At 48.2% G+C, this 8,757-nt stretch overlaps 1 protein-coding gene across 1 annotated transcript in view; it reads right to left on the bottom strand.

Annotated features, from left to right (window-relative positions):
• Positions 1 to 8,757, bottom strand: part of ZBTB20 (zinc finger and BTB domain containing 20) — a 49,798-nt gene that overhangs the window by 11,903 nt on the left and 29,138 nt on the right. Inside the window, exon 2 of the mRNA XM_019527658.1 lies at positions 1,291 to 2,895. Coding sequence (XP_019383203.1) covers positions 1,291 to 2,875 — 1,585 coding nt within the window. The 5' untranslated portion in view covers positions 2,876 to 2,895. The remainder of the gene's footprint in view (positions 1 to 1,290; positions 2,896 to 8,757) is intronic.

Below are 8,757 nucleotides of genomic sequence, written 5' to 3' on the forward strand. Positions count from 1 at the left end.
TCATAGTAATTTAAGGCATCTGACTTGCCAAAAAATACAAATGCAGGAAATGACCTCAATGAAATGTTTAACAATCCGCTAAAAGATTCTTTAAGAAGTTTCATATAAAACATGCAAGATATGTGATGATATACACAGGGAAGTGAAATAAAGTTTGCACTGGGTGCGTCTACATGAGATGCTAAATGTGCAGTAGACTAATTCTACTGTGCATTAGTGCATCATGGCAAAAGTCACGCTAATGTGCAAATGCACAGTAGAATTAGTCTACTGAGCATTAGCGTCACAAAATAATGTGCACTGATGCAACTGCGCAGAAACACCGGTTAGTACCAATTCAGTTAGTACCAATTACAGGTACTAAACTGAATGTGCAGTAACTACAGCACATTAATCAACATGTAGATGTGTCCACTGGCACTCAGTTAAGGGGACTAACATAGGTCATGCTTGCCTTTGCTCCTGTTGGGTAATGTGACTGACGCTGACTTGTACCATACGTACACCATCATCACGTATCAGTACCGGCCCTCCTGACACATCTACCAGTGAAACCAACCAGAAGGACCTCTTCTCCAGTAGACAAATTCCATTATTAATAGCCCAGCTGGAGAGTCCTTCAGATCAAATGTTGAGCATTAATGAAAGACTACCTTTCACTAGGGAACAAATACTAACCATTTCCTCAATCAATCATTGACAGCACATTTCAGCATACTTAAGAGTTTCCTCCTGTATCCTTCACAGGTAGAGCCCTGCAGGGACCTTCTACACATTTAATCATGGAGCTATCCTACCCCTCTGCAGTACTGTACCTGGACTCCTGGAAGCCCTGGGCGAACTTTTAGTATCAGGCCCCCCTTCGCCAGAGATACTGATAATAATAATCAGACAACGGAAAAAAATTACCATTTTCAGGCCCCCTTTCTGTCCAGGCCCTGGGCGGCCGCCCGGTTTGCCCATGCCTGTGTCCAGTTCTGCCCCTCTGTGAAAAAGGTTGTCACCTACAAAAGCTCAGGCTTCTCTGAACCAATAAGTCTCTAAGCTGCCATCCATGCCTTGCCTTCTGCCCCTCATTGTTTCAGTGGGTCGACACATTAGGTGCTCAGCATTTTTCCTTCTGACACTGTGGAGAACCTTATTTATATTAATCACCACAGTCATTAGTTCCAGTATGTGCAATGGGTCTTTAACATTACCCAGAGGACCCTGTAAGGGTTTAAATTCTGCCTTGTGTGCGTTACGAGCTATCCTTGGGCTTATGCATAAGTTGGAGGGCCGTGTACTCACCTGTGTGTACAAACATGTGCTTGACGTAGTTCTGTTTGGCGGTGAAAGTCTTGTTACAGAGAGTGCACTCATAAGGCTTTTTTTCACCCTGCCCACCTGCTGTGCTGTGGCCCGCAGAGGGAGCCAAGGGCTGTGGGGCCGGCAGCTGGGCAGTAAAGGTTGACAGGCCAGGCTGGGACACTGTCACAAACTGTGTCTGTTGGCCAGCTAAGGGCTGGGGCAGGCTGAAAAGGAAAGGCTTAGGGCCGCTGCCAGCAGATTGTGTGGTGAAAAGGGCAGGCAGGTAGGTGTTGCCAGCTGTGCCAATGACCTGAGTGTTGCTGGTCAGAGTCAGTGGCATCCTCAGATTGCTGGTGAGGGTTTCTGTCTGGCGTAAATAGAGCTGGGTGCTTGGCAATTGCTGGGCAGCAGTTGTGTTGGCAGAAGGCTGCAAGGTCCCCTTTTCGGTGCTGTTATTCACTGTAAGCACTTTGCCATCCATCTCAATGTCGTTGTTTCTCTCTGGAGAGGAGGAGTTGGCATCCATTTGCTGCTGCTGCTGGGGTTGAGTGCCTTCAGCAGGGGCGTCACTTTGCTCTGCTTGGGAAGGTTCCTGCTGACCCTCACGGCCCAGGCTGGCCATGAACTGCTGCTCCACGGAATCAGGTTCGGTGCCAATGGAGGAACTGACTCCTGAGTCAAAGCTCTCCCCCTTGGGCTCGCTCTCAGTGCCTTCTGCTTGGTCAGTGTCCTCAGTGCATTCCTCAGACTCATTGCGCTCCAGGATCTGCACCCTTTGCTGGCCATAGTAGTCATAATCATCGTCCATTTCCTGCTTGATGTGGATGTTGCCCACCAGGGTCTGGATCCGGACAGGGCGTGGTTGCTTGCGGCAGTGGGTGGTCTCTGGAGTGGTGGAGAGGTACCGCTCCATCTGCTGTGAGCGCTCATGGATCCGTGTAATCCAGCTCGGGTCTTCCATGTGATGGTCCCTGGGCAGCCCCAGGGCTGTCTCGTGGTGGCTAACCACTGCTCCACTGTAGAAGGAGCGTTCCCCGCTGCCATTCTGCATCGAGCAGGCGTAGAGTGCAGAGTAGATCCTGTCCACGCTGTGCTGTGAGTGGCTCTGCAGGTAGCCGGACTCTGTGTCAGTGCTCTGTCCCGAGGTGCCAGATTCGGGTGTCCCTCGTGGTGTCTCTTGGCCGGAGTCCTGGATAACTGGGTAGACTTCACCCACATTTTGTGAGACGATCCGCGTGCACTCGTCAATCACAGTCTTGATCTGAAGGATGCTGGCAGCAGTGAGGATCTGCAGAGCCTCTGACTGGGAGACCCGCAGCACCCCGCTGTACATGAAGTCAATGAGCTTTTGTACGGACTGGACTGACACCACCGAGGGGATCTCAATGTCACTGTAGCCCAGCAGCAGCTTGTCCTGGAAGAAAGGGCTGCCGGCTGCCAGCACGCAGCGGTGGGCACGTAACATGCTCCCGTGGATGCGGACCGTCACGTCACAGAAGTGGCCACGGTTGCGCTGCTCGTTGAGGGTCTCGAGCACTGAATTGCTGAAGTTGTGAAGGTTGATGCTGTGAATGCGCTCTGTCATCCCCTTGCAACTGATGTTACCTGGAGCACAGGAGGAGACAAAACCAGGGGGAGGGGAAGGACTGGTTAAGGGTTTGTCCTTTGCATATCCACAACAGGGATACTGGATGACTGACTACACAATGCTGGGAAGACCTCAGAGGTACCATTCCCAGGGCACTGAATAGAAGGTTTTACCTTCCCATGTGAGGAGGAATACCTTCATACAGGGTGTGGAAATGCAATGCATTTACTCTAGAATAAAGTACCCTGGATTATATTCCACAGTAAATTTACTCTGCAGTAAGGAGTGGGCATGCCGCTGGTGCTCCCAAGCTGACTGCCCAAGGAAGGCACTATGACATTGCTTAGCTGGTAGGTGGTGGGGCGCTGGTTTGCATGGAGCAAACAGTTACCCTGGAATGAAACTGGCAATGGGGGAAAGCACGTGATGCATACACTAGAGTAACCTTTATGGGAGTAAATTTACTTCTGATTTCCTCAGAAGTAACTTTGCAATACAGGATGGCCTTGCCTTGGGAGTAAAGGCTATGTGTTGTGTCAGCTGCACTTTACTGTGGGCATGTCTACATGAGAGACTTACTGCAGAACTGCCTAATTAGCTTCACAGTAAAAGTCCTGGCATCTACATATGTGGTATTATTAGGCTGCAGTAAACTAATAAACTCCACAGCAGGATAGTACTTGGAAGTACAAGTGCTACCCTGCTGCAGAGTTTTTTCGTGTGCAGCAATGCATGTGTAATCACTGACCTGGCTGACTGGAGCACAAGGGTGCTTCAGTGTTGGGGCTGCCTGTTGGCTAGGTCTGCACTGAAGCACCCTTGTGCCCCAGCCAGCCCCTTCAAAGCATGTTGCGGTGGGCAGGAGCAACCCCTGCTGGCAGGCTGACCCCCAGAGCCTTCTGCCTGCCGGGGCTGCTCCGATCCAGCTCAATGTGCTGTGCTCCTTGGGTGCATGTTCAAACAGTGTGCCTAGGAGCAATAAACTCTGGCACAATGAACTTTGGAGTTTATAGTTTTGCATTAATTACACATTTAGATGTGCCCTGTTGGAGTAAACTGAAAATATTTTGGAGTAAACATGCAATGTGCCTGTACTCAGTGAAGAAGAGTAGGAGGAGCTCAGTGATATGGATGGGAACAGCCTCACACTGAATCTTCCAGGCAATATGCTTAGATCCAAGTTGGTTATAAGACATGCAAGACATGCCTGCATCATCAAAGGCTCAAGCTAGGGAAAGCTGCAGTCAGGCAGAGCACATGCATGATACTCCAAAATGATGTAGTGTAGCTGCCTCTAGTACAGTGCTGGAGGGCTGCCAGTAAGCCTTCTGTCTTGGGCACGTCTTAGTGGTGTATGCCTAGGGGTGCATTAAAGGGGCCACGGTGCATCTGTTTTTGGGGATAGAACAGACCTGTGGTGCTTCACTGAGGCACTTTCTAGCATCGTCCTTTGACGGTGGAAATGCACCCAAAAGAGCAGGTTCTTGTTTACACTGAGGACCACAGCACTCTGTAGGGGGAAGAGTTTACATGAAAATATGGCTCCTCTTCCTAGATCTGAATTCTGAAACCAGCACATTCAGGGGAGATCCAGATCCTGGGTTCTGTGGATCAGCCTTTTAGCAAGTTATTCACCATTAGCAAAATCCAAATCCAGGATTGCAAAGCTTCCTAAAACCTCAAGCACATTTTGTGTCTGGGGGCTGACTTTGTGGTGTTACCTACCCACAATGAACTGCATTTGCTGTCAGGAATCCAAAGACAGCAATCAGTTTTCCCACCCCCATTCTCACTATACTTTGGGAATTCTGGTTCTAGCTGGCTGGGACCGTGGCATGTGCTGTTGTGCTGGTATTTCAGCCTGACCCAAACTGGGAGGTAAAATAAACATGGCTAAAGTGCCTATTCTCAGTGCCTGTCTTGCATGCATACCAGCCCAGCCTCTGGCTTCTTTACTATTCATTCCATCCAGAAAGAGCACACACACCAACTGCAGAGACTTCTTCAGCCTGACAAAGTGCTTTTAAACCCAAAAGCTTGCTAAAAAAAATTTTCAACTATTTAAGTTGGTCTAATAAAAGATATCATATTCACCCAAAGTACCTTGTCTGCATATGTCCTTAGACCAACACAGCTACAACCTACCCCCCTATTCTCATGAAGAAGTTCAGCCCCTGCTTGTAGTAGCTAAGGGGTCTGGGTAGTTTGGACAAGGTTTAGAAAAGCATCTCAATGTGCAGGCAAAGATCTAAATGACCCTCTGGATAATTTCTCATCATATTTACAGGTGGCTACAAATAACCCTCTCTCCCTTTATCTCTCAAACCTCCTTCTCCCCAAAGCAATATCCACCTTGATTACTTTTCCTTTAATGTTGCTTCCCTCTCTTCCCTTGTCTTCTTTGGGGCTTTTTTGTCTATTTATATTGTGAGATTTTTACGGCAAAGACTGTCTTCAGACATGCTGGTGAAGAATCCAGCACACCCCAAGTGTTAAATAAATAATAAGCTTATTAATAACCTTTCTCTCTCAGTATTTATAGTGTGTACATCAGCTTGGCATTTGAGTGCTAAGGCCCATTAGTTACCATTAGTGTTTCTGTTAACATTCCATGAGAAACGTTCCCGTCTGGTGTCCGCAACCCACACACATTGCAGCCAAGCGCTAATATGTGAGAACATGGAAGCAAAAGTTACTAGAGAAGGGTCAGTAAACAGACTAGTCTATCTTCACCCTTTGATTTAGGAGACATGTACACAGGAAACACACACAACCTAGACTGATATGGATGCCAAGGGGATGGGCATTTAAATCTTTTCAGATCATGAATGTTAACATGGCAATGTCCCTTTAAGGCCAAGATAAAGAGCCCTTTGGTGACTGTTATTACCCCCGTCTTAACACACAGGCTGCAAAACACTACCAACTGCAATTGACTGAACAATGGAGCCTCCTCTCCTCCACCCTCATTTACCCATTTCTGCCAGCTCAAGCACCCTCTCTTCTGGTGCTTCAAAGAGAAACTGCATTGGACACAGGTGGTTATTTTAAATCTCTGAAGCGGCTGAGGATAAAAGAGGGAGCAGAAAGGTCAGAAACTGGAAATCCTGATGGGGGTGAGGTTCCTGAAGAAGCTTGAGGCCAGCAGATGGAAACTAGACAGTATCAGAGAGGGGACTCATTTCCATATGAAATTATTGCCCCTGGGCAATGCTTGCATGGCAGCAACGCTTGGGAAATCACTAACGGAATCACAGAGGCTGTGAATTACATCTGTCTTGTTCACAAGCTTTGCCAAGAAACCTGAGCCTTTCCCCTCCACTTATGTGACTAAATAGAGTGCTGGAAAAAAGGCCTCCCAGCCCCCGCCTCTTAGTACCTGCAAGTACCTCAAAAGCAGTGGCGGGGTTTCTTTTTTGTGGACCCCACACAAAGGTTCTGCTTCTGGCCCCTACACTTTTCTTGACAACCAGATGAAAAACTAAAATGGATACAGGGGAGGAAGCAAGCACAAAGAGCTGTAAAAAGGAGGGGTGAGGGTGTGTGCTGTGATATAGCACACCCCATCACATAACTGTAATGCCTTGGATGCTCCTGCCCAGCTTGGGACTCCATGCAATGGCACAGTTGCACTACCTTAATGGCACCCCTGCTCATTGGCAAATGGTCTTATCCCCAGAAAACCAGACAATCAGCTCCCAAAGGCTCCCAGGGTACCTGCAGGCATTCCCTTCCCTGTGTCACAGGAGACTTCAACATGAACTCAAGGTAAGCAGTAGGGAATCGCTTTCTGAAAGATTGCCAACAGCTAGGGCCGGGGTGGAGGGGAATAGAGAGGGTGTCGCCTGGCTGTGCATGAATATTAAAAGAAGAGCACCTTTCTTCCTCAAGCTCATCCCTAGACAAGATTGTGAAGATGTACTATTGAGTGCATACCCATTTCTCTTTACCCCTATCCAAGTGCTGGCAGATCAGTGTATTATAAATGCTTGAATCAAAAAGGACTGAGCACCATCTGTTTGGATCGTGACACATGTAAACAGATCTTAAAAGACAGCTTCCCATAAGTACTTCTATTTGTTTCATTTTATGGCAAGATTTATTCAATAGCAACAAGACATGCAAGAGCTTAGCTCAGCAAATGCAAAAGGTTGCCTCTCCCCCGCAAAGAATGCGGCAAGAGGAGTATCCGAGAGGCACCAGATGAGTTCTGTGGAGATGTAGCTTGATTTTAAGAGGTATATTCAGCTCCCAAATGCTCGCAATAATTTGTAAGTGGGCCTTTTCAAAACACACCCACAGGAAGTAATACTTCAAGCCAACTTAGTTCTTTCAAGAATTCAGTGTTTCTGAAAGGCACTGGGATAACAGCAGCCTGCCGGGGCAGTCCTGGGGAGAGCCACCACTGCAGAGGGAAGCACTGGGCCCTGCTATAGCTCGGGGGCTGCTTGGCTTGCCAGCAACTTGCTCCCTGGCCATGGGAGACAGTCATGATCTGGGAGGGGGGAAAAAAAAAAGAAAAGAAAAAAGGATCAGACTCCTTGCTGCTTTTTCTTTTTTTTTCTCAGCAGAGCTTGCCTGTGTAAGCTGCCACTGGGTCATGCAGCCCCTGAGCTGAGGGGGAGGCGCTGGGTCCTTCCGTCCATGGTGATGGTGTTCCTCTTAGACCACCTGGGTGTGGTGCTAGTGGGCAGTTGCTGCCCATGCGGCACCACAGAGGAAAGGACTGGGACCCCTGCAGGTCAGGGCCTGCCAGCAGCTTGCCTCCTGGTCATGGGCCAGATGGGCAGACTCCAGGGGGTGAGAGAAAAAAAGGATCAGGTCCCTCATTGCTTTCTTCTTTTTTCTGGTGCAGCCTGGCCATGACGTCAGGTGAGCTGATGGTGGGCCATCGCTGTTTCGTTGGAAGTCCCTAAATTGTGGGCTTTTAATTGACACAATTAAAAACCCACCATTTCAATTTAGGGAGAACTAAACCCTCATCATGTGTACAAGTGTCCTACAAGTCTCCCCAGTCTTTCTCCCATCCTTCCCTAAAGGGATGGGGCAGTTCTGTACCCATACCCCATTCAGTCTTTCAGTTCTCTACTGAAACAGCCAACAAGGGACCAGTCAGTGCCAGATCTGAGGGATATGCCTATAATGTATACACCTGCCTTATAGGAACTGGCCTGAGTGTCACTGTAGGCATTTCACACAAGGCAATGAGCAGGCAGAGAGCAATGAATTTTGGTTATAACTCGTACAACAAACCCTTTCTTTGGCAATACCTCTGTTCAGTGACTTACTATAAAATTATAGCCTACCCGATTCTTTTATTCTTCCCACATGTGAAAGATGATAATGCCCTACCTCCCTATCAATAGGCTGTGATCTCCCCATAATCAGCTTCTTTTTTTCTGCTAACTGTTTGTCTGTTGCCCCTGGGAATTTCTGTGCCCCTCCCATGTTTTTTACTATGCAATGCTAGTTTTTACTCGTTCAACCAGAAGAAGAATATCTTGAATTCAAAAGCTTATCTAAGGGCCTTTTTACACAGTAATTCTGGGTGGCACCTGAAACACTTTAACACCTGGATTGTCCATACATTGAAATCTGAAACTAGTTTTAAGCATGTTTGAGGTGGCTCACAGTTATGCCAGTCCAGGACAGGATTATCTCTGATCCATGTTACCCAGCTCATGTTGCACTAAAACCCACATGCCACCCCTACCCCCCTGCCCTGTATTGGGCCCACTGACCCCCTCTCCCCCCCTCACTCCATCCTCTCCAGATCACCACTCACTGTCCTTCCCACTCCACCCCACCCCCCACCCCAGGTTGCTTATTTGTGGCTTCCTGAGGTTTCATAGTAGCTAGGGTCAGGAGGGACCTGAACA

This window comes from Gavialis gangeticus, unplaced genomic scaffold (genome assembly GCF_001723915.1).
Source record: "Gavialis gangeticus isolate Ggan-Ray unplaced genomic scaffold, GavGan_comp1, whole genome shotgun sequence".
NCBI lineage: Eukaryota > Metazoa > Chordata > Crocodylia > Gavialidae > Gavialis > Gavialis gangeticus.